The sequence below is a fragment of the Artibeus jamaicensis genome, unplaced genomic scaffold, assembly GCF_021234435.1.
Source record: "Artibeus jamaicensis isolate MK-2021 breed Jamaican fruit bat unplaced genomic scaffold, CSHL_Jam_final contig_2566, whole genome shotgun sequence".
NCBI classification, from domain to species: domain Eukaryota; kingdom Metazoa; phylum Chordata; class Mammalia; order Chiroptera; family Phyllostomidae; genus Artibeus; species Artibeus jamaicensis.
The window spans coordinates 352671-377599 of NW_026521552.1; the positions used below are offsets into that span (position 1 = coordinate 352671).

At 47.4% G+C, this 24929-nt stretch overlaps 1 protein-coding gene across 2 annotated transcripts; it reads left to right on the forward strand.

Annotated features, from left to right (window-relative positions):
• The first annotated feature begins 2519 nt into the window (after nucleotides 1-2519).
• NLRP12 (NLR family pyrin domain containing 12) lies at nucleotides 2520-21779 on the forward strand. Of its 2 annotated transcripts, XM_037158417.2 has the most exons (10): nucleotides 2520-2808; nucleotides 5978-6058; nucleotides 7861-9574; nucleotides 11274-11444; nucleotides 12991-13161; nucleotides 15593-15763; nucleotides 17183-17353; nucleotides 19754-19924; nucleotides 20931-21101; nucleotides 21663-21779. In XM_037158417.2, exons 1-10 carry the CDS (start codon nucleotides 2520-2522, stop codon nucleotides 21748-21750), a joined length of 3198 nt encoding a protein of 1065 aa, XP_037014312.2. In that variant the 3' UTR covers nucleotides 21751-21779. The 2 variants fall into 2 exon arrangements, with proteins under 2 accessions (XP_037014312.2, XP_037014313.2); XM_037158418.2 differs by lacking the exon at nucleotides 19754-19924.
• The last annotated feature ends 3150 nt before the right edge of the window (nucleotides 21780-24929 follow it).

A 24929-nucleotide genomic window follows, 5' to 3' on the forward strand; every position in this document is an offset into this window, starting at 1 on the left:
CCCCCTACTGGGGACCTGGATCACAACCCAGGCATGTGCCCTGACTGGGAATTGAACCAGCAACCCTTTGGTTTGCAGGCCAGCACTCAGTCCACTGAGCCACACCAGCCAGGGCCATATTCTGTTTTTTAATTGATTTTAGCAATATAGAGGGAGAGAGACAGACAGACAGACATTGATTTGTGGCACCAGTCACTCATGCATTCATTGGTTGCTTCTTGTATGTGCCCTGAGGATCAAACCCACAACCTTGGCATATCCAGATGATGCTCCAACCAACGGAGCTCCCTGCCCAGGGCAATTTTTTTTTTTTTGCATGTTCTAAATCCAGAAAACATGATTGGCCCTCACGAATCCCCTTTTCCTTGGAGTATATCTGCACCATCCCTGACGCTCGTAGCAACAGCAGGTGAGACTTCCAAGGACAATGGCCATAGAGGAAAGAGGAACATGAGAGTCAGAAAATTAAACTAGGTCACCTTTGAGGGTCAGAGCCAAACACTCACCTCTGAGATTCCCATTTCAGGCAGGTTATGTAAGGATTCACTGTGTTCTATTTCTTCCTCCCTCTGCCCACCCCTTGGAGGTTAAGAGTGTGGCTGGTAAGACTTCTCCGAGGTCACTCTGCAATGGGTGGGGGAGGAGTGAAAGGACCTGTAAAGCCTAGAGCTCCACGTTCTGTGCCTGGAGAAACTCAACTGTCTCTCAGAAACCCTTCTTCACATTGGTGCTGTGCTCAAAAGCATTCACCGACTCCTGCTCCTGTGAAAGCTGCCATTTCTACAAATCCTGGTGGGAGGATATATTCATGATTCCCCTCATGCTCCTGCTTCACACCAACTCTTTTATCTCCCTAATCAATCCAGATCAATAGTAATAATAATAATAGTTAACAATCAGCCCTGGCTGGTGTAGCACAGTGGATTGAGCGAAGGCTGTGAATCAAAGGATTGCCGGTTCAATTCCCAGTCAGGGCACATGCCCAGGTTGCAGGCCAGGTCCCCAGTGAGATGCAACCACACATTGATGTTTTTTTCCCTCTCTTTCTCCCTCTATTCCCCTGTCTCTAAAAATAAATTAATTAATTTTAAAAAATCACTTTTCGTGCCCAGTCCGGGGAGTTCAGTTGGTTAGAGCGTTGTCCCAATATGTCAGGGTTGTGGGTTCAATCCCCTGTCAGGGTACATATAAGAATCAACCAGTGATGGATGCTTCTCTCTCTCTCAAATTAATAAATAAAATAAAGTCAAATACAATTTAAAAACCCTTCTATGCTGCCAAAGATTTTAAAATTGAAAAATAGTCTTGGCTGCCGTAGCTCAGTGGATTGAGTGCTGGCCTTCAATCCAAAGAGTCACAGGTTTGATTCCCAGTCAGGGCATATGCCTGGGTTGCAGGCCAGGTGCCCAGTGCGGGGCAACACAAGAGGCAACCACACACTGATGTTTCTCTGCCTCTCTTTCTCCTTCCCTTCTACTCTCTCTAAAAATAAATAAATAAATAATTAAAAAATAAAAACATAAAGAAATTAAATTAAAAAACCCTTTGCCCCCTGGCTGGTGTGGCTCAGTGGATTGAGTGCTGGCCTGTGAACCAAAAGTTCACGGGCTTGATTCCCAGTCAGAGCACATGCCTGGGTTGTAGGCCAGGCCCCCGGGGGGGGGGGGGGGGCGTGTGAGAGGCAACCGATCAATCAATGTATCTCTCATACATGAATGTTTCTCTCCCTTCTTCTCCCTCCCTTCCCCTCTCTCTAAAAAGTAAATAAATACAATCTGAAAACAAGAACAAAGCAAAACCAAAAACCCTTTGCTGCTTTCCACTTCAATCCCTCCGAGGGCTAAGGCTTTGGATGCCTACTGGGGATTACCCTCCTCCAGACAGCATCCTTTTCATTCCAGCCTGGGGGGGGGGGGGTCTGGGCCAGATCAGATGCCCCTTTTCTCGGCTGTGTGACGTTGGAGGACCCATGTACCTCTCTGGGTGTCCGCATCCTCCCCTGTAAGAGAAAGTACCCGGAAGGGAAATCAGCTGACACTGGCCCGCATTTCAGTCACGTTTGCCACATGCCATTGGCCAACGCGAGTTAGCGGTCCCCAAGTCTGACGCCGATGGGAAGATGTCTAACCCTCCCACAAGGTGACGACGACACCTGACGACGGTCCAGTCGACCACAAACGCTAGTGAGACAGGGAAAACAGCAGCCAGGACAAAGGCAAGAGAATGACAGGCCGGGGCAGCCAGCCAAGGGAGCCCAAGTGGAGGTCTTTCTCATGCGTGGAATGACTCCAGCGATTTCCTCATCCCTCCCCCACTTCCTCTTTTTCTCCACGAACACCCAGTGGGGCAGGACAGGAGGGGACTCCACGCGGAGGAAGTGGTATTTCAACAGCAGGACTTCTCTGTCTCATTCCTGCCCTGCGCGTGAGGGGCGGGTGGGTCCCTCGGAGTGGCCTGTCCTGGGTGTAGAAACATCCTAGGCTGCAGCGGCGCTCTCCTTAGGGGGTCACGTTGCCCTCATGCCCCAGACCACGGTCAGGGATGGCCTCTGTCGCCTGTCTGCCTACTTGGAAGAACTGGAGGCTGTGGAGCTGAAGAAGTTCAAGTTTTACCTGGGGACGGGGACAGAAGCGGGGGAGGGTAGGATTCCCTGGGGGCGAATGGAGACCGCGGGTCCTCTGGAGATGGCCTGGCTGCTGGTGACCCACTGTGGGATAGGGGAGGCCTGGCTGCTGGCTCTCAGCCTCTTTGATCGGATCAACAGGAAGGACCTGTGCGAGAGAGGACGGAGAGAGGACCCGGTGAGGGGTAAGGAGGTGGGGAATGGGACCCGCGAGGCTGCAACCCACTGACTGGTTCCTTCTCCTTCCTGATCATCACTGAGCTCACAAGATGTGGGCTCTGACCGATTCCCTGGCTTGGCCTTTGTTCATGCCGCGTTCTGGCGGGACCACCCTCCCTGTCTCTTATTTGTCTGGAAAATTCTTACCCATCCATCAGCACCTTGGAGGCACTGCCTTCTCTGCTTTCTTCTCACCTCTCCTCCCTCCTTCTGGGGACAGCTCGGGAACCTCACCTGTGCACTTCCTTAGCGCTCCTGTTTCTTTCATTATATTTTCTGTCCTATAAGATAATCACAGTGGAGCCCTGGCTGGTGTAGCTCAGTGGACTGAGCGCGGGCTTGCTTGCGAACCAGACAATCGCGGTTCGATTCCCAGTCAGGGCACATACAGGGGTTGCAGACCGGTTCCCTGCAGGCCACTTCCCAGCAGGGGATGCATGAAAGGCAACCATACATTGATGTTTCTCTCCCTCTCTCCTTCCCTTCCCCTCTAAAGATAAATAAATAAATAAAATTAAAAAAAAGATAATCACAATGTAATAACACATTGGTTTCCTCCATACTATAATATGGTAACTACTGTGTGTAATAATATATCAACATATTCATTGTTAGATATTATGATGCTCCCTTTTTAAAAAAGATTGATTGATTGATTGATTTTTAGAGGGGAAGGAAGGAAGAAAGAGAGACATCAATGTGCGGTTGCTTCAAAAGTGCCCGCAACCCAGGCATGTGCCCTGACTGGGAATCAAACCTGTGACCCTTTGGTTCGCAGGCTGGTAGGCCAGCAGGATTTCTTAAGCTGGAAATACGGAATGGGAAAGGAGAACCTTTATTTAATTTTTATTTTTCAACTACAGTTTCCATTAATATTATTTTGTATTAAATATAATCATATACTTAAAAGATAACCTGTGAAGGCCTTATCATTTATGGTCTTACGTGAATCCTTGCCCTTATTCTTGGAGAACATTGAGATGCATTGGACTTGGGGAATAAGAGATTGGGCCACATTTTTGCTTAGGGACATAAATGGAATCAAAGTGCTATCAGCAATAAGTTAAGAAAATAATCAGCATAAAGTTATTCATATTGTTTCTGTTGAACTGTATTTTTTAAAGATTTTATTTATTTATTTTTAGAGAGAAGGGAAAGGAAGGAGAAAGAGAGGAAAAAAAAAACATCAATGTGTGGTTGCCTCTTGCGCATCCCCTACTGGGGACCTGGCCTGCGACCTAGGCATGTGCCCTGACTGGGAATTGAGCCAGCAACCCTTTGGTTCGCAGGCCCATGCTCAACCACAGAGCTACACCAGCCAGGGCTGTTGAACTGTATTTTTAATTTTTTAAAATTTATTGATTTTAGAGAAAGAGAAGAAAGGAGCGAGAGAAAGAACCAACAATTTTGTTGTTCCCACATCCAAGCATCCATGGGTTGATTCTTGTATGTGCTCTAACTGGGAATCAAACACATAACCTTGGTGCATCCAGACAGCACTCTAACCAACTGAGCTACCTGGTCAGGGCTGATTCTACAGACCTGTATTTACTTATAGATGTTTTACATACTTATTTTAAGAAACTCAAATTATATACAAGTATCAAGTCCCTCCCTTCTCCCCCATCTTTCCCAAATCTCTCCCCACCACTAACACTGGAAACTAAATAGTTTCCAGTCCTTTTCATTCACCAGGAAGTGGGCCCGCGGTCCAAGGGGGATCAGATGTCAGCTCTGCTCTGTTCTAGCTGTGGTGATATGGGAAACTTTGAAAAACCTCTGTTTAACCTTTATTTGCCCAGGCCCCAGGCCCAATAGGAGAGCGATGGGGCTGTCTGGAGAGCGGGATGGTCAGTAGGACTGAAACTAGCACCCCCACTGATAGAACGATGATCACATTCTGCTTCTGTATCCCACGTTTGTCCCGTACACAGGAAGACCCCTAATCTATATATTCCCCAAGAATCCTTTGTTCGGGGCTCAGAATTTGGAGACTGACTCCTCTGGGCCCGTGCACGTAAAGGAATAAACCTCGTACTCCAGAATCCCTCCGTGTCTGGTCGCTTCATTTCTGCATAACAGTGGGATGTTGGAGAATCAAGTACCTGTCTTGGCTTCTGTTCCCTCACTTATAAGACAAGGGGGATTAGACTAGATCAGCGGTTCTCATGTGTTTTAATATACTTTTGAGGCATCTGGCCACCTTGTTGTAAATGTGGAGTCAAAGACCACACCAGGGATTCTGAGGCAGCAGGTCTGGGTACCAGGAGTCTGCATGTGGAAGTAGGTGGTTCTCAGGCATGCTTCAGAAAACACCGAGGTAGAACATCTCTGAGGTCTTTTCTTAGCTGGAATATCAAGAATTACTTTTTTTAAATTGTGATAAAATTATCTGAAGTTATATTGGTGTTTATTTTCTATGCACTGAACTCTCCGCGCCATGAAAATGTAAGGTCTGTGGAGCAGAGACCTTGTGTTTTGTTATCTATCCAATGCCTAGAAAAATACCTGGTGCTTGATATGTGTATATTTGTTGGATGAATGGATAGATGGGTGGAAAGGTGGAAGGATGGATCGATGGATCAATGTATGGATGAGTGGATGAATGCATGGATTAATCGATGGATAAATGGGTGAATGAATGAATGCATGAATTGATGGACTGGTAGATGGATGAGTGGATGGATGGATGGATGGATGGATGGATGGATAAATGGAAAGGTGGAAGGAAGGACAGATGGATGAATGGATAGATGGATCAATGGATGGAATGATGAGTAGATGGGTGGGTGGGTGGGTGAGTGGGTGGATGGACGGATGGATGGATGATGAATGAGATATGACTAAGAGCTGAAGGGGAGGGAGGAATTTAAGCTGACTTTGAACTTCCTGTCTGAGAAGATGAATGGAATGAGGAAGGTGCCAATCACCATGACGGGTACCCAGGAAGGAAAGTGGATTATGAAGAACAAATGTTTTCAACAACAGTAAATAAGAGGTGATGGCTGAATGTTCAGGGGGTGATTGGGCAAGGAGTTATCATGCAGATAATTTCAAGTAATATTAGCTCTGCTCTAATGTTAATTGAGATCTAGCCAGATATGTGCCAGCTGATCTCCCCAATTTCTCTTCCAGATACTCCACCTGGTGGTCCGTCATCACTTGACAGCCAGTCAGCATGTTCTCTGGAAGTCTTTCCCGCAACTCCAAGAAAAGGTGAGCTGTGAGTCTCATACCTATTAGAACGCATTGAGGAACATCAAACTATTCAACTGAGAATAAGAGAAACAAAAACAGGCATTTTTTTTTTATGTTTGCACATAACAAGAAGTTTTAGAGTGGGTGTCTGTAATTAATTCATATGATGGATTTATGAGACCATCAAAGCCCCAACTTCTTTCTATATTTCAATTCTACCAACCTGTTATGTCGGCCTTTTGTTCCATAACGTATCATCTCATGATTGCAAGATGATGGCCAAACCAGCTCATACAAAAGAATTCTTGCCCTGGCTGATATGGCTCAGTGGATTAAGCATTGGCCTGCAAACCCACAGGTTGCTGGTTCAATTCCCAGTCAGGGGCCTGGGTTTTGGGCCAGGTCCCCAGTAGGGAGCATGCAAGAGGCAACTACACACTGATGTTTCTCTCCCTCTTTTTCTCCCTCCCTTCCCCTCGAAAAATAAATAAATAAAATCTTTTTTAAAAAAAAAAAAAGAAAGTAGAATGGCTGCTGGCAAGGGCTTGGGGGGTGGGGGAGAAATAATTAGCTTTTAATGGGTACCAAGTTTCTGTTACAACATGGAAGAGTTCTGGAAAAGGACAGTGCTAATGGTGCACAAGACAGTGAATGAACTCCATGCCACTGAATTGAACACCTAGAAATTTATTGAAATGGTAAGTTGTATGTTATGTATAGTTGACCACAGTTAAAACAGCAGATGCATGGGGTTTGAAATATTTCAGGAGTCAAATTCAGATCTCTTTTTTTACCTTCCCCTGGGTAGATATAATGGGCCCCTGGGGACATCTGAACACAAAGGAATTATATTCTTTTCCTGCTCAGGGTTGGCCCTATTGACACTTTGGGCAGGGTCCTTTGTTGTGGGGGTAGAGCTGCCCTGGGCGTTACTGGTTGTTGAAGCATCCCGAGCTTTTATCCACTAGATGGCAGTAGCAACCCCCAGTTGTGACGACCAAAATTATCTCCAGATCTTGCCAAATGTCCCTTAGAGGGTCCGCAATCATCCCCTGGAGAATCACTGGCCTAGGTTACTCATTGACATCTATACCAAGCAGGCTTTCCCAAAAAGAAGTGAGCAAAGCATTTCTAGAGGGGCTAAATTCTCCATTGTAGATAGTCATCCGCCTTGTTGCCAAGGAGGCACAGGAAAACGGGATCACTGCTTTCCTCAACTTGAAGGAGCATGCAAATCACGCAGCGATCTTGTTGGAAATACAGTCTCTAATTCAGTAGGTGGGGCTCAAGATTGCGCATTTTCAAACAGCTCCTGGTGAGGCCACATGGGGCTCAGTGTTCCTTCCACCAGGTCAGCATTCTTCCAGGGCTCATTGCAGAGAGGGCTAGGGGTGGTGTCTGGACCACTGCCTGAGTAGCGGGAATGAAGCGCCCTGAATAAACACTTTCCATGTTAAGGCCTTTGCTTCCCACTGGAAGAGCAGTACCAAGGCTCTCGGGCTCCATGTAGAAAACTGGTCCACCGTAGCCAGGTAGCTCAGCTGGTTAGAGCATCCATACTAGGCTGAGATTTTGGCTGGATCCCCCAGTCAGGACACATGCAAGAATCAACCAATGAATGCATAAATAAGTGGAACCACAAATCAATGTTTCCCTCTTTTTTTCTCTCTTTCTAAAAATCAATTACAGAAAAATTAGAAAGCTGTTTCAAAGATATTGCAGAGCAAGGAGGCCCTTACAGAATCTGCTGTGCTTTAACCCGTGAATTCCCAAAAGGTTGCTGATGAGGCTTCCACAAACCCTTCTTTCCTCTCCGTTAGATCCTGGGCAAACCTACAGGGACTACGTGCGCAGAAAGTTCCGGCTGATGGAAGACCGCAATGCGCGTCTAGGAGAATGCGTCAACCTCAGCCACCGGTACACACGGCTCCTCCTGGTACAGGAGCACTCCAATCCCATGTGGACCCAGCAGAAGCTTCTGGACACAGGCCGGAGGCACGCAAGAACCGTAGGACACCAGGCCAGCTTCATCCAGATGGAGACCCTCTTTGAGCCAGACGAGGAGCGCCCTGAGCCTCCGCACACCGTGGTCCTGCAGGGAGCAGCGGGGATGGGCAAGTCCATGCTGGCCCACAAGGTGATGCTGGACTGGGCCGATGGGAGGCTGTTCCAAGACAGGTTTGATTACCTCTTCTACATCAACTGCAGGGAGATGAACCAGAGCGCCCCTGAGCGGAGCGTGCAAGACCTCGTGTCCAGTTGCTGGCCCGAGCCCAGCGCGCCCCTCCGGGAGCTGCTCCGAGTTCCCGAGCGTCTCCTTTTCATCATCGACGGCTTTGACGAGCTAAAACCCTCGTTCCATGACCCTCAGGGCCCCTGGTGCCTCTGCTGGGAGGAGAAACGGCCCACGGAGGTTCTCCTGAGCAGCCTCATTCGGAAGAAGCTGCTACCGGAGTTGTCTTTGCTGATCACCACCAGGCCTACAGCTCTGGAGAAGCTCCACCGCTGGCTGGAGCATCCCAGGCATGTGGAGATCCTGGGCTTCTCCGAGGCGGAAAGAAAGGAGTATTTCTACAAGTACTTCCACAACACGGAGCAGGCCGGCCAAGCCTTCAACTTCGTGAGGGACAATGAGCCACTCTTCACTCTGTGCTTCGTCCCCTTGGTGTGCTGGGTGGTCTGCACGTGCCTCAAGCAGCAGCTGGAGGGTGGGGGGCTTCTAAGACAGACGTCCAGGACCACCACAGCCGTGTACATGCTGTACCTCCTGAGTCTGATGCAACCCAAGCCAGGGTCCCCTACCCTCCAAGTTCCGCCCAACCAGAGAGGGCTGTGCTCTTTGGCTGCCGATGGCCTCTGGAACCAGAAGATCCTATTTGAGGAGGAGGACCTGCGGAAGCACGGCCTGGATGGGGCAGACGTCTCCTCCTTCCTCAACATGAACATCTTTCAGAAGGACATCAACTGTGAGAAGTTCTACAGCTTCATCCACCTGAGCTTCCAGGAGTTCTTCGCGGCCATGTACTACGTCCTGGATGACGGGGACAGCGGGTCCAGCCCAGATCAGAACCTGACCAGGCTGTTGGCAGAGTATGGGTTTTCGGAGAGGAGCTTCTTGGCGCTCACCGTGCGTTTCCTGTTTGGACTCCTGAATGAGGAGACGAGGAGCTACCTGGAGAAGAGTCTTTGCTGGAAGGTGTCGCCTCGCATCAAGGTGGAGCTGATGGAGTGGATCCAAAGCAAAGCTCTGAGCGAGGACTGTACCCTGCAGCGGGGCTCCTTGGAGTTCCTCAGCTGTCTGTATGAGATCCAAGAGGAGGAGTTCATCCAACAGGCCCTGAGCCACTTCCAAGTGGTGGTGGTCAGCAACATGGCCACCAAGATGGAGCACATGGTCTCGTCCTTCTGTGCGAAGAACTGCAGGAACACCCTGGTGCTGCACCTCCATGGGGCCGCCTACAGCACCAACGAGGAGGAGGAGGAGGAGGAGGAGGAGAGAAGGACTTCAGGGCCCCAGACGCTAGTGGCACAATTGTAAGTACTTGCTGGGGGTTGCTGATTCCACTCAAGCTAACCAAGTTCATGTCCTCAGCTGGGGGTGATTTTGCCCCTATCCAAGAAAATACTCTTTGGGGGGAGGGGAATGGAGAGAGAAGCATCAATTTGTTATTGCATTGATTTATGCATTTATTGGTTGCTCCTTGTATGTGTGTGGACTGAGGATCGAACCCACGCACAACTGAGCATGGGTGTATCAAGACAATGCTACAACTCAGCTACTTGGTCAGGGCCAAGGACCTATTTGGCAGTATTTGGAAAAATACTTGGTTGTCATGATTTGGGGAAGTGGGAAGGGTGCCGCTTGCATCTCGTGGGTGGAGAGCAGGGATGTTCCAAAAACATCCTCCTACACACAGGACAGCCCCACAACAAAGGACGGGCCACCCAAGGTCAATAGTGTCCAGGTTGGTTTCCTCCTCGTCAACAATATCCATTAGTACTAGGCTGCAGCACATGTCCGGTAGAATATATTCAATCAATAAATATTATCTATCCCTCACTGGTGTAGCTCAGTTGGTTGGGCATTGTCCTGTGAAGCGGGAGGTCACCAGTTCTATTGCCAGCCAGGACACATGCCTGGGTTGCAGATTTGGTCCCAGTTGGGGTGTATACAAGAGGCAGCCAACTGACATTCCTCTCCCTCTCTCCCCCTCCCCTTCTCTCTAAAAATGAAGAAATAAAATCTTTTTTTTTAAAGAAATATTATCCAGGTACTTGTCCATCAATAAATGAATGGATAAAGAAGAGGTGGTGTAGCCCTGGGCAGGTAGCTCAGTGGTTAGAGCATTATCACAATATACCAAAGTTGTAGATTCGATCCCTGGTCAGGGCACATACAAGAATCAACCAATGAATGCATAAATAAGTGGAACAACAAATCAGTATGTCTCTCTCTCTCTCTCTCTCTTTTCTTTCCTCTCTCTCTCTCTCTAAAAATCAATAAACAAAAAAATTTTTAAAAGAAGAGGTGGGGTGTGTGTGTGTGTGTGTGTGTATATATGTGTGTGTGTGTGTGTGTATATATATATATATATATATATATATATATATATATAATGGAATACTCCTTGGCCATAAAAAATGATGATGTATTGCCATTTGTGACATTATGGTTGGAGCTTAAGGGTATTATGCTAAGGAAATAAGTTAGATAGGTATAAAGGACAAAAAAATATGATTTCACTCATGTGGAATATAAGAGAAAAAGGCAACAAATGACAAACAAAACAAAAACAAACTCATAGATATAGACAACAGTATGGCGGCCACAAGAGGGGAAGGGGGTGGGAAGGAAGGTGTAATGAGTGAATCGTGTCAAGTGTGTGGTGATGGATGGAAACTAGATTTTTTTGGTGGTGATGCAATAGAGCATGCAAATATCAAATTATAATGTTCTACACTTGAACCTTATAGAATGTTATTAACTGAGGTTTCCTCCATATAAAAAAATTATCTTTAAAACGAAATCCATCTCCCCATCCCTAGTCCACAAATTTAAGTCTGGTGTCTACTACTTACCAGCTATGTGAACTTGGGCAAGAAATACAGGGTCATGCCCAAGATAAATCAGAATGAAGGGAGAATGCTTTATAAATTGTGAAGTGTCAACCGAGTGCCAAACATTGTGAAGCCACTGGGAAAACTGGACTTGACCTACAGTTCCTTCACGCAGACCCGAGAGGAACATTTTGCCAGATGGCTACAGTGAACAGCTGGCCACTGCTCTGAGCACCAACCCAAATATGGTAGAGCTGGCTTTGTACCAGAATGCCCTGGGGAGCCGAGGCGTGAAGCTGCTGTGTCAAGGCCTCAGATACCCCAACTGCAAGCTTCAGAACCTGAGGTGAGTCTAGGTTGGTTTGGGGGCGTCAGATGGTCCCACCACACCTTTTCATGGGGCTCAGCCAGAAAGAACACAGGATGCCTTGGTCTGGTAGCTCAATTGGTTAGAACATCATCCCCACTATGCCAGAATTTTGGGGTTCAATCCCTGGTCAGGGCACATACAAAAATCAACCAATGAATGCATGAATAAGTGGGACAACAAATCAATGTTTCTCTCTAAAAAAATCAATCAATCAGTAAAAATTCAGGAAAGAATACTTAATGGTGTGTTACTTAGCTCTGGCTGCCATAACAAAGTGCCACAGTCTGGGTGTCTGGGTGACTTAAACAACAGAAATGTATTTTTCACAATTCTTCTTCATCTTTTTTCTTCTCTAGAGAGAAGGGAAAGGAGGGAGAAAGAGAGGGAGAGTAACATGAATGTGCAAGAGAAACATTCATTGGTTACCTGTCACATGCCCACCACCTGGGACCTGGCTGCAACCCAGGTTGCAAAATTTAAAAAGTAAAAAATAAGCCCTGGCTGGTGTAGCTCAGTGGATTGAGGACGGGCCTGTGAAGCAAAGGGTCGCTGGCTCGATTCCCAGTCAGGGCACATGCCTGGGTTGCAGGCCAGGTCCCCAGTGGGGGACACATGAGAGGCAACCACACATTGATGTTTCTCTTCCTCTCTTTCTCCTTCCCTTCCCCTCTCTCTAAAAATAAATTTTTTTTAAAAAAAATATATTTTTAAAGATTTTATTTATTTATCTTTAGAGGGGAAGGAAAGGAGAGAGGGATAGAAACATCAATGCATGGTTGCCTTTCATGCGTCCCCCACTGGGAACTAGTCTGCAACCCAGGCATATGCCCTGACTAGGAATCGAACCATGATCCTTTGGTTCGCAGGTCCACACTCAATCCACTGAGCTACAGCAGCCAGCACGGATTCCTCTCTTCAGAGAAACCTCTGTGAAAGTATTTCCTTGGCTGCAAAGCACCAAAAGCATGTTATATTATTTTTGTTGCTTTTATTTTTTATTTTTTTAAGATTTTATTTATTTATCTTTAGAGGGGAAGGGAAGGAAGGTAGGAGAGAAATATCAATGTACGGTTGCCTCTCATGAGTCCCCTGTGGTGGCTGGCCTGCAACCCGGGCATGTGCCCTGGCTGGGAATCGAACCACAATCCTGTGGTTCACAGGCTCGCGCTCCATCCACTGAGCTACACCAGCCAGGGTATTTTTTTTATTGAGCTATAATTCCCATACCAGGCAACTCACTGATATTGCTTTTTTTTTTAGTATATTGCCCCAAATTGGGAAAAACATCACCATAATCTAATTGCAGAACATTTTCATCAGACCAAGAAAGTAACACCCTACCCCCTAGTTCCAATCTCCCTCCCCACCCTACTCCCACCCCCCTGACATCCACTAATCTGTCTTTGGTTCCAGAAAAAGGGAAAAATAGACCTAAAGGAAGGAGGGAGAGAAAGAATAAGGGACAGAGTGCAAGAAGGACCACAGAGAGGATGACCCGGCTCTTTTCTCCTTTCCCTCCCAGGCTGAAGAGTTGCCGGGTTTCCAGCTCGGCCTGCCAGGATCTCACAGCAGCTCTGATCGCCAATAAGAATTTGATAAGGGTGGACGTCAGCAACAACCACCTCGGGCTGCCGGGAGTGAAGCTGCTCTGTGAGGGGCTCCGCCACCCCAAATGCAGACTGCAGATGATCCAGTGAGTTCCCATCCTTGGAACAAGCTCTTAATCAGCAAGGTCTCCCAGGCTTGAAAGATCTCCCCCAATACTGACGATCACCAAGTCTCTGCCTCGAAATCAGGGCTGCTCTTTTGACCCATGAACTTAGACCCATGCCCTGGACTCTCTGCACTTCGGAGGACCTCTTTCTGGTTCCCTCTATCTCCCACTATTTCCTCATGGTGAGGAGTCCGTCCCCAGGGCCACTTGCCCACCCAGAACCCACACCCATCCTGGGTCGTCAAAACCCCAGATCTCCCTGCACCAAGACCCTTCCAGGGGTGTCCCACCTTTTGGCGTCTCTGGGCCACACTGGAAGAAGAGGAGTTGTCTTGGGCCACATATGAGAAATTTATGTAAAATCTCATAATGTTTTACATAAATTTAAGGTTTTGCATCGGGTCACATTCACAGCCACCCTGAGTCACAGGTTGGACACCCCTGCATGAGTTCCCCTTTCCTGCAATGCCACCCAGCTAGAAAAGCCACCCAGCTTCCCACCTGTATATGTTCTTTGCTACTGACACAGAACACTTTGCTTTGAACACTTCCAGCCACCAAATATGTGGAGATTTCCCGCACCCCCTTCCATCCCCGCCACTACCAAGCAATTCTCTGGGATGCCAGCTGGTTGCCCTACAATTTAAATCAGTTCTGACACTGTCTAGAATGGACAGTCTTTCTTTCCTCCCGAGGTCAGATCCTACAAATTAAGAGTCCAGGGCCATAAGACTCCCCTCACTTCAAGTGTCAATGAAAAGCTCACATTGTCACCTGTGCTTCTGACCAAGTGACTATAAATTGGAGGTTGCCATGACCCCCTCCTTGGGTTTGATTAATTTGCTAGAGCAGCTCACAGACCTCAGAGAAACACATCTGTCACTTTATTAAAGGATGTGTCTAAAGGATACAGACAAGCCCTGGCTGGAGTGGCTCAGTGGATTGAGTGCTGGCCTGCAGATCAAAGGGTCGCTAGTTCGATTACCAATCCTGACACGAGCCTGGGTCACAGCAGGCCAGGTCTCCAGCTGGGGGCGCATGAGAGGCAACCACACTTTGATGTTTCTCTCCCTTTCTTTCTTCCTTCCCCTCTCTCTATAAATAAATAAAATCTAAAAAAAAAACAATAAAGTATACAGACAAGCAGATACATAGTGCCAGGTTTGGGAGGACCCCAAGTGCAGGAGTTTTGGTCCTCATGGTGTTGGGGGGCATTACCCTCCTGTGTGGGTGTGTTCACCAGCCTAGGAGTTCTCTGAGCCCCATTCTAGTAGGATTTTACGAAGTCTTCATCACATAGACACGACTGAGTAGTAGTAACTCCATTCTCAATCTGCCTCCCCTCTCTGAAGGATGGGGATGGAATTCCAAGCTTCTAATCACAGCTTCGTCTTTGGGGAGACCAGCCCTCTATCCAGGAGCCCACCCACCGAGTCACCTCATTAGAACAAAAGACACTGTTATCACCTGGGAGATTCCAAGGGATTTAGGAAAGGTGGTCCAGCACCAGGGTCAAAGACCACATATTAGAACAAAAGATGTTCCTAGTATCTTATCACTTAGGAAATAACAAGAGATTTAGGAGCTCTGTGTCAGGAACTGGGGTGGGCAGAGATCATTGCGTATATTTTTTATTATCTGACAGCCCCTGCCATTCTGTCCCTCTATTGAACTCCTGCTTAGCCCTGGACAACCAGGTCAAAGTCTCCAGAAAGCCTAGCCTGACTGCACCCCCTGTTTGCTGAGTTAGGTGGCTCCTCGGCCATGATGCTCTTGATAAACATTAGGTCACGTTCACTGAGCGCTGTCTGTGAGCCATGCCCGGCCCCACTTCCTCCACCTTCAGGAATCCTCGCAACAGCCCTATGTGGTCAGCACCATTTTTTAAATTGATTTTAGAAATAGAATTGGAGCAAGAGAGAGAGAGAGAAAAAACATCGATTTGCTGTTCCACTTATTTATGCATTCAGTGGTTGATGCTTATACGTGCCCTGATGGGAACAAACCCACAGCCTTCACGTATCAGGATGATGCTGTAACGGGAGCTACCTATTCTTACTCTTGTTCTCGAGTCAATGAACCTGAGCCTCAGCATCACAGGAAACCCAAATCCGAGACTTGAGGAGAACTCGCTTGAGGTCACAGGGTTAGTGGGTGGTGGTTATGGGAGCAGACACAGGTCACAGGGCTCTAGAGACCCCATCCTGAACTGTCGTGCTGCACTGCCTTGTCATTGCTTACCTGTCTGACAAGATAGGACCCTCCTGGATGAACATAATGGCATCTTCATCTCTGTAGCGTTAGTGACATGGGTGGGCTCGTCTTGGGTAACTAAGGGCTGAGAGATGATGAGCCATGAGGAGGCAGGAAAGCAAGATGGTGCCCTGGCCAACGTCTCTTTCCTCTTGAGGTTGAGGAAGTGTCAGCTGGAGGCTGGGGCATGCCGGGAGATGGCCTCTGTGCTGAACACCAGCCGACACCTGGTGGAGCTGGATCTGACCGGAAATGTACTGGAGGATGCGGGTCTGAGTTTGCTGTGTGAAGGCTTGAGGCACCCGGTCTGCAGGCTGCGGATACTGTGGTGAGTCCTCTGTGGGGCCATCTTTTTAATAAATTTTGTATTTTATTTTTTTACTTTGTCGATATGGGAGAGAGAGAGAGAGAGAGACATCCCTTTGTTGTTCCACTTGTGTATGCATTCACTGGTTGATTTTTGCACATGCCCTGACTGGGGATCAAACCTGTAACCCTGGCATATCTGGACAATGCTCTAACCAACTGAGCTACCCGGCCAGGGCTCCTGGGGCCGTCTCTGTCCATCCATGTTCCTAGTAGCATTATTTACAGTAGCCAAAAGGTAGAAAGAAAGTTGTCCATCAGGGGCAAATGGATAAACAAAAATGTGGCATATGCATACAATAGAATATTATTCAGCCTGAAAAAAAGGAATGAAATTGATACCTACTACAGCATGGATGAACCTGGAAGACATTATGCTAAATGAAATGTCAGTTAAAAAAACAAACAACGATTATACACCTTGGCTGGGTAGCTCAGTTGATCAGACCATCACCCCAATATGCCAAGGTTGCGGGTTCGATCCCTGGTCAGGACACATATAAGAATCATCCATCCAGTGAATGCGTCAATAAGCGGAACAACAAATCAATGTTTCCCTCTCCTACTCTCTCTTCCTCTCTCTCTAAAAATCAATAATCGAAAAAAAAAAGATGACATGATTCCACTTATATGGAGTACTTAGAATATTCAAATCCATAGGGAAAGGAATAACAGAGGTTGCCAGGGAGCCAGGCAGGAGGGGATGGATGGGGAATGATAGTTTCATGGGGACAGAGTCCCTGTTAGGGATAATGAAAAGTTCTGGAGATGGACGGTGCTGATTCTTACACACCAATGTGAGTGTCCTTAACACCACCGCATGGAACACATTAAAATGGTTAGGATGGTACATATTAGGTTATATATTCATTGCATGTATATATAATACTTTGTGTATCGGTTCATTCACCCGTCCATGGACACTTGGGTTGCTTCCACCTTTGGGCTATTTTGAATAGCGCTGATCCGAACATGGGTGTGCAAATATGTCTTCAAGCCCCTGCTTTCAGTTCTTTTGGGTGGGTCACCAGAAGTGGAATTGATAAATCCCGTGGTTATTTTTAGTTTTTAGAGGAACTGCTATATTGTTTCCCACAGTGTCTGTACTTATTTATTTATCTTTAGAGGGGAAGGGAAGGAGAGAGGGAGAGACACATCAATGTGCGGTTGCCTTTCGTGTGTCCCCTGCTGGGAACTGGCCTGCAGGGAACCGACCTGCAAACCCAGGCATGTGCCCTGCCTGGGAATCAAACCGAGACTGTCTGGTTCTCAGGCCTGTGCTCAATCCCCTGAGCTACACCAGCCAGGGCTTGTGTATCTTCTTTTGGAGAAATGTGTATTCCCAGGCCTCTGCCCACTTTGTAAAATATATGTTGAATAGGTTAAAGATTTGTCACCTCACTGCTGCAGCCTGTGGTGACCTGGCCTCCACCCTCAGCGTGAACCAGAGCCTGCTGGAGCTGGACCTGAGCCTGAACGACCTGGGGGACCCTGGGGTGCTGCTGCTGTGTGAGGGCCTCAGACATCCCCGGTGCAAACTCCAGACCCTCCGGTGAGTCCCTTTTTGCTCACCGTCACAGGAGTCTGAGTTCACACTCCTTGCCCTTTTACCTGGACTCCCTGGGGCCAAGCTCCCTCCCCTCTTCTCCTAACTTCCAGCTGCAACTCTGTCTCCTTTCAAAGATTTTTCTGCCACAGGGCCTTTGCACCAGCTGCTCTTTCTCCCTGGCATTCCTTTCTGCTCTGCTGTCCCCAGTGTTACTCTGATAACATCTGTTTTATCTGTTGGGACTCAAAATAGATGCTTCTTTCCCATGGACACTTTTCCTAGCCCCTTAATAGGGTCTTGGTTGCTAGTGTTACGATGCGATTTGACCTTATGCTTTGTCTCAGGATGCTTTAACCAAATATGTCGCTGTGTATAGGAGTGTGGTATTCCAAAAGCTCAGGGGCTGTGTCTGGTCTATATTTTAATGGCTGTTATAAGACCTGGCTCAGAGGTGCTTTAAATATACGTATGTTGCCCTAGCTGGTGTAGCTCAGTGGATTGAGCACTGGCCTGGAAACCATTTTTTAAAAAAATAAAGGAGAGAGAGAAAATGCAGCAAGCCTGTTTATTTAAAAAAAAAAATTATGTTTTTTTTTTGTAGTCCCAAAGGGGAGTTTTTTTTTTTTTTTCTTTCCTCTAATAGCATCCTCAATTATCTGATGTTATGCACTCTGGAAACTTTTTTTTCTGAGATAGTGAGCTGTATTGTGGCTTCTGTGGCGTTTTATGTTTAAACATTCAGAATAAATCTGTGCTCCATTTCTTCACATCTTCCCTCTACCACACCTTTTTAAAAATATATATTTTATTTATTTTTTTAGAGAGGGGGGAAGGGAAGGAGAAAGAGAGGGAGAGAAACAGCAATGTGTGGTTGCCTCTTATGTGTCCCCACTGGGGACCTGGCCTGCAACCCAGGCATGTGCCCTGACTAGGAATCGAACCAGCGGATCTTTGCCTCACAGGCTGGTGCTCAATCCACTGAGCTACACCAGCCAGGGCCTACTACATCTTTTAAACATTGTTTTTAGACTGCAGATGCACATACGATATTCATAATTCTTTTTTTTTTAAGTTTTCAAAAGATTTTATTTATTTTTAGAGAGAGGAGAGGAAGGGAGGGAGAAGAGGAGGGAGAGATACACCGATGTGTGGTTGCCTCTCACATGCCCGTTACTAAGAAACCTGGCCCACAACCCAGGCATGTGCCCTGACTGGGAATTGAACCGGTGACCCTCTGCTTCACAGTCCACATTCAATCCACTGAGGTGCACCAACCAGGGCTCAAAACACAAACATTTTTGGTTGATGAAAGAAACCACAGACAAGTTGCCAGATTGATGACCTACTGAGAAGATATTTCCAAAGTATGCTGTCAGTGAAGGATTAATATTTAAAATATTTCAGAAACCACAGATCTAAACATCAAACCCATATACAGTCAGTCCTATGATGTATATTTTTGGGGACATGTTTAAGAAATCCTGCCCTGGCTGGTGTGGCTCAGTGGATTGAGTGCAGGCCTGCGAACCTAGAGGATCGCAGTTTGATTCCCAGTCAGGGCACATGCCGGGGTTGCAGGCCAGTTCCCAGCAGGGGACACACAAGAGGCAACCATACATTGATGTTTCTCTCCTTCTATCCTTCCCTTCCCCTCTAAACATAAATAAATAAAAATGTTAAAAAAAAAAAAAAGAAATCCTTTGCCAATGCTATGTCCAAAACACACCCAGTTTCTTCTTTGTAAGCATAGTTAAATGGGGAACAATTTCTTTTTTTTTTCTCCAATGTTTGCAGCCCCATTTAATAAAGAATCCATATTTTCCTTGCTGGTTGGGAACACCAGCTATATCATAAGCCATTTTCTTGTGTTGTGTGTTCCTCTGTTCTTTCCCTTTGTCAGTTTTTATTCCAAGTTTTTGCTGTTGTAATTGCTACAGTTTATTACATGCCTTGGAGTTAGGAAGATTCCCCTTTTTTTTAAAACGGGTTAAATTCTTTTGTTTTATAAATTGAATTTTAGAAAGAGAGAGGAAGGAGAGGGAGAAGAAGAAGGACAGGAAGGGAGGGAGGAAGAGAGAGAAATATCAATTGGTTGCCTCTCAACCGGGGATTGAACCTGCATCCTAGGTATGTGCCCTGACCAGGAATCAAACCTGCAATATTTCGATGCACAAGGGGACAAGGCTCCAACCCCCTGGACCACCCAGCCAGGGCTCGCCTTTCTTATTTCTCTCTCCCTTCCCTCTTCCTTCTGGCCAGTTCCTTTCTTCCTCACCCTGGGTTTTTCTCCCTCAAGGGGGAACGTGGAGTCCTTCTGGACTGAGCACAGCACCCCACACATAACCTTGTCCAGCCACCGTCCCCAGAAGCGTCAGCCCTGCTCTGAGCACTCTGTCTTTCTAGGTTAGGCATTTGCCGGCTCAGCTCTGCTGCCTGCGAGGGTCTGTCTGCTGTGCTCCAGCACAACTGCCACCTCCGGGACCTGGACCTGAGTTTCAACGACCTGGGAGATCAAGGCATGTGGCTACTCTGTGAGGGGCTGCGACACCCCACCTGCAGACTCCAGAAACTGTGGTGAGTGGCTGAGAGGCAGGACGGTTGTTGGTCCTCATTTTTTCTTTTCTTTAAAAAACACTTACTTGCCATGGCTGGTGTGGCTCAGTGGATTGAGTGCCAGCGTGAGAACCACAGTCACCAGTTCGATTCCCAGTCAGGGCACATGCCTGGGTTCTGGGCCGGGTCCCCAGTAGGGGGTGAACAAGAGGCAACCATACATTGATGTTTCTCTCCCTCTCTTTTTCCCTCCTTTCACCTCTCTAAAAATAAATAAAAAATATTTTTTAAAAATAAAACTTAAAAAAAACTTGATTGATTGGAGAGAGATCAATTTGTTGATTCACTTACTTAGGCATGTATTGGTTGATTCTTGTATGTGCCCTGACCGGGATCAAACCCACGATCTTGGTTTACCAGGATGATGCTGTACCAAATTTAGCTACCTGCCCAGGCAGGATGTAGTTTTTAGGGAACTAGTTTACAAGGGAACAGAGTAGAACCAAATCAGTCCAGGTTAAATGATGCTGATGGCATGCATTAAAAAGGCATTTATGCTGGGCCAGGTAGCTCACCTGGTTAGAGCATCTTCCTGATTCACCAAAGTTACAGGTTCAACCCCCAGTCAGGGCACAAACAAGAAACAACCATTGTATCAGTAAGTGGAACAACAAATTGATGTTTCTCTCCCTCTCTCTCTCTAATCAATATTTAAAAAACCAGCCCCAGGCAGGTGTGGCTCAGTGAGAGCCTGCCAGCCTGCAAACCAAAGGATCACCAGTTGGATTCCTAGTCAGGGCACATGCCTGGGTTGCAGGCCAGGTCCCCAGTGCGGGGCATGCGAGAGGCAACCACACACTGATGTTTCTCACTCTCTCCTCTCTCCTTCCCTTCCCCTCTGTAAAAATAAATAAAATCTAAAAAATGTATTAATAAAACCAAAACCTACCCCCTGGTTCTCTATGAAGATAAGAATTTTCCAAAAGTAGGGCTTACTGTTGCTTTAACTATTTTTTGTCTTCAACAGGCTGGACAGCTGCGGCCTCACAGCCAAAGCTTGTGAGGACCTTTCTGCCACCCTGGGGGTCAACCAGACCCTGAGGGAGCTTTATCTGACCAACAACGCCCTGGGGAACACAGGCGTCAGACTGTTATGCAAGCAACTGAGTCATCCTGGCTGCAAACTCCAGGTGCTCTGGTGAGAGAAGGTCCCAGGCTCTGGTGATTTGGGCCTCCTCAGAGCTAGGAGCAAAGGTCAATAATTGAGCACCCCCCACGCCCCAAGTTTGGATAGACACTTAGTGTGGAAAACAGAGGAGGCCCTACTTTGCTCCTTGGGCAATACTTTTACCCTCTCGTGGCTGTGTGACCTGGAAGAAGTTCACCAAGGAGCCGTTTCCTCATCTGTCCTATGAGGCCTGGTAGCTCAAATTCTGGAATGATTCTGCCTGGACTCAAATTCCATTGCTTTCCAATTTCATGAATATTTTTGTGAATGATTCAACCTCTTAGCACTTTGATACCCCTGAGTATAAAAATAAGGGGAATAAATGGTCACAAATTAAATGAGTGAACACTGGTGAGGGACTTAACATGGTGTGTAGCTTAGAGTAAGCCGGTTTCCTATGAGGATTCGGTTTGAAATGAAGGCCTAGAAAATGACTTGATTCCAACAGGGTGAGACTCATGATAGATTTGATGTATCATTTGAATGTTGAGCCAGGGGCCCGGAATAACATTCCCCTCTCTGCGCCCTCAGGTTATTTGGCATGGACCTGAATAAAATGACGCACAGGCAATTGGCAGCGCTCCGTGGGACCAAGCCTTACCTGGACATCGGCTGCTGACCGTTTCTGTCCGCTGGCGCTGCTTTTGAAGACGGGACAGAGGAAGGTCATCTCAGGACCCGCTCTCCAACAAAATGATCAGGCTCTGCATTTCCTTAGGAGACAGATTCAGAAGCAATTAAGTCCCTTCCACTTGGGGTCCGTCATCAATGTGCAATGGAGCTCGGGGCTCTAGTTTTGAGAATGTTGGTGCTGTGAGAACTGAGGGCTGGGCTTCAGATTCTGGAGTAGAGCCTTCCAACCGAGGGTGAATTTGCCCCACCCTGCACCCCAGGGGACCCTTGGAAATATCAGGAGACATCGGGGTGTTGGGGAGCTACTAATGGCCTCTAGTGAGAGAAGCCAGGGATCCTGGTACACAAGACAGCCCCCTGGAGTATTTAACTGAAAATTGTGACAGAGTTGAGAAACTCTGTTCTCCACGATTAATGGTGCAGTAGAGACACGAGATGCCTTGGAGAGCCGTCTGTATTGCGCCTAGAATGCTTGCAATACAGTGTCCCTTGTAGTCTGGTTTTGCACCATGATTCTGTCCCCCAACTGTTGGCCAGTGGCCCACACCTGGACGGACACCTGCCAGGGAGACAGCTGCAGGCTGGCCAATAATATACGTTAGGCTTTGAGTGAAAACATGAAATCAGCCCAAAGCTCACTCTTGGGGGATTCAATTTGGGAACTTCAGACTTAGTCAGGGATTGTTGGAACAGGTCATACTTCAGTCCTAAACTGAAAAGACCAGTTTCCTAGGAAGCAGGAAGAGTGTAGAGATAAGATTTTGTGATTTTGGAACCTATGAACTGTTGGGAAAGGAAGTAACAAAATTCTGATCACCCCCATGGACAGCAATAAAAATTTAAAGTTCCAAAACTCTGCCCTGGCTGGTGCAGCTCAGTGGATTGAGGGCCGACCTGTAAACCAGAGTGTTGCTTGGTTGATTCCCAGTCAGGGCACGTGCCTGGGTTGCAGGCCAGGTCCCCCCGTGGGGGATGCAAAAGAGACAACCACACACACTGCCGTTTCTCTCCCTCTCTTCCCCTCTGTAAAAATACCTTTGAAATTGAGTCCTTTACTATTTAGTGTTACGTGGCCTTGGAGGCCACTTTAAATGCTGCTTCTAAAACTTAATGGCAATGGCGGGTCTCATACTTCGGAAGCCGGGAAACCTGACCAACTTTAATCTCTAATTACCAGTATTTTTTGGGAGTTAGATCATTTTAGGTGGAGCTGTATATATACACACCTTTCCTGCTTTGCTACCTGCAGGGCAAACTAGCAAAAGGGAACTCCCTAAATTTGCTTACTTGGACCCCAGATTAAATGCCCAGCTTTCATGACATAGGAGTTAAGGAGAATTAATTACCCAACTACTTAAACCGCCAGCTGGTTTCCCCCAGCAGAAGTGAAGCAACCAAGTTTGTGTGGTGCCGCCAGCTGGTTTCCCCCAGAAGTTAAGCAACCAAGTTTTTGTGGTGCCGCCAGCTGGTTTCCCCCAGAAGTTAAGCAACTAAGTTTTTGTGGTGCCGCCAGCTGGTTTCCCCCAGAAGTTAAGCAACTAATTTTTTGGTGTCCACTCTTGGCCCAGAACTCGCTTTAACGAGTTCTGGCTGATTGCTTCACTTGTGCAGTGATCACCTGCACATCGCCTCGTCTTTTCCCCAGTGGTATTCAAAATATGCCTTCGGGTAGATTGGGATTTTGCACGTGTTTTCCTGAAGTCAGGGTTTATAAACGGAAATGTAAACCAGCTGAGCCTACTATGACCCTACCTCCCCCAGGTCAACCGAACAGCGTTTTGGACGCTGTGAAAATACTAGTGATTGTTTCCCCCCCCCCCATCTTGTGAACCTTAGACCCAACTTAACCGACCAGCCTCCCACCTGAACTGCTTTGGAACGAGGTGTAAGGCACCTTTCATGGAATTTAAGGGGCAGGGGGAAAGTACGAGTCACACAAATATACAGCACAAACTTAACTTTATTGCATTTCAAATCGCCATGTAAATCCTAATTCTCGTTCCTAGGGCCCTCCTATATTGGAATGGGCCGGAAGGAACTAGGGCTTGTGTACACTTAGGGGAAGTCAACTAGGGACTCGGATACACGGCAGTCATCGTTGCGACCTTTGAAGTTTAGAACTTGCTTCCTAAGTCTTCAAAATCAGGAGAAATGGCAGGAGGGCCGATCTGGAGTGGATCGCCGTACTCACCGACTGGCTCGGCCTAAGAGGTGGACCTAGGGGAGGGCAGGCTGGTGGGGCGAGTCTGAGAACTGGGATTATTACTCAAAGTGTCCGTCCCCCCCAAGACCTCTTGGGCGCTCTCCTCAAACCGGGACACACAAAAAGGGAGCACTTTCCAGTCCGAACACGGCAAGTGCCCCCGTTTTGAGTACCACGGTCTGAGTCCTGTAAGGGGCGCTCGTGGTGCAGGGAAACCGTAGTCATGGTGATCAGTTAGGGAGAATGAACCTGAAAGTGAGAATTTCAATATGAATGGTAGATGATTAGAGAGCCCCATTGGCTGCCGTGATCACACCCAGCAGTCTCTGGCCCCACGAGACGCAACCTGTGAGACCAGGTAGACGCGCGCCCCCTAGACGGCGCCCAAGTTCCTCTCCAAATGCTGCTCCGGTTTCCCACCCGGGACTGGAGATAATTGGCCTTTTCTGCTCGTCGGAAGCACGGTCTCAATCGGTAGAACTCAAAAAATGGCGGCACTTTCTCATCAGAACCGAAAGTGCCCCCACAGTTTGAGTCCCACAGGTTGAGGCGTTTCCAGGGCGCCGCCGTCACATCGTGGCCTGGAGGAGTCGCTGAGTTTAACCTCTGAGGCCTGAAAAGTAACTTGTAAATCCTATAACATCATCGGGAGATGCAAAAGAACAAAACTGGGGAGTTTTTACTTACCACTATAAATGAAGGTCGACTGCTTAAGTGTATCCAACCTGGCCACCAAACCAAATGCAATTTCGGTTTGGCGGCCCAGGTTTTACCCCAAACGGCTCCTTTTTTGTAGTTTGTTGTGGATGGAACTTGCTGCAAGAACATGGAGACAAAGGTTTACAGTTATATGCCTTCTACTAGTAAAGATTGAAAGTGTAAGGCGCGCATATTTTAGTTGGAGATTTTGAAGGAATACAACAAAACAACCTCGGCCCGCATACCTTCAGGATCCAACAGGC

What these genes read in the sequence shown, in the direction of transcription:
- NLRP12 (XM_037158417.2), top strand. Translation starts at nt 2,520, where the DNA reads ATGCCCCAGACCACGGTCAGGGATGGCCTCTGTCGCCTGTCTGCCTAC. An exon ending in CAGACGCTAGTGGCACAATT is followed by an intron (nt 9,575 to 11,273) that starts GTAAGTACTTGC and finishes TCCTTCACGCAG; the next exon opens with ACCCGAGAGGAACATTTTGC. An exon ending in TGCAAACTCCAGGTGCTCTG is followed by an intron (nt 21,102 to 21,662) that starts GTGAGAGAAGGT and finishes CTGCGCCCTCAG; the next exon opens with GTTATTTGGCATGGACCTGA.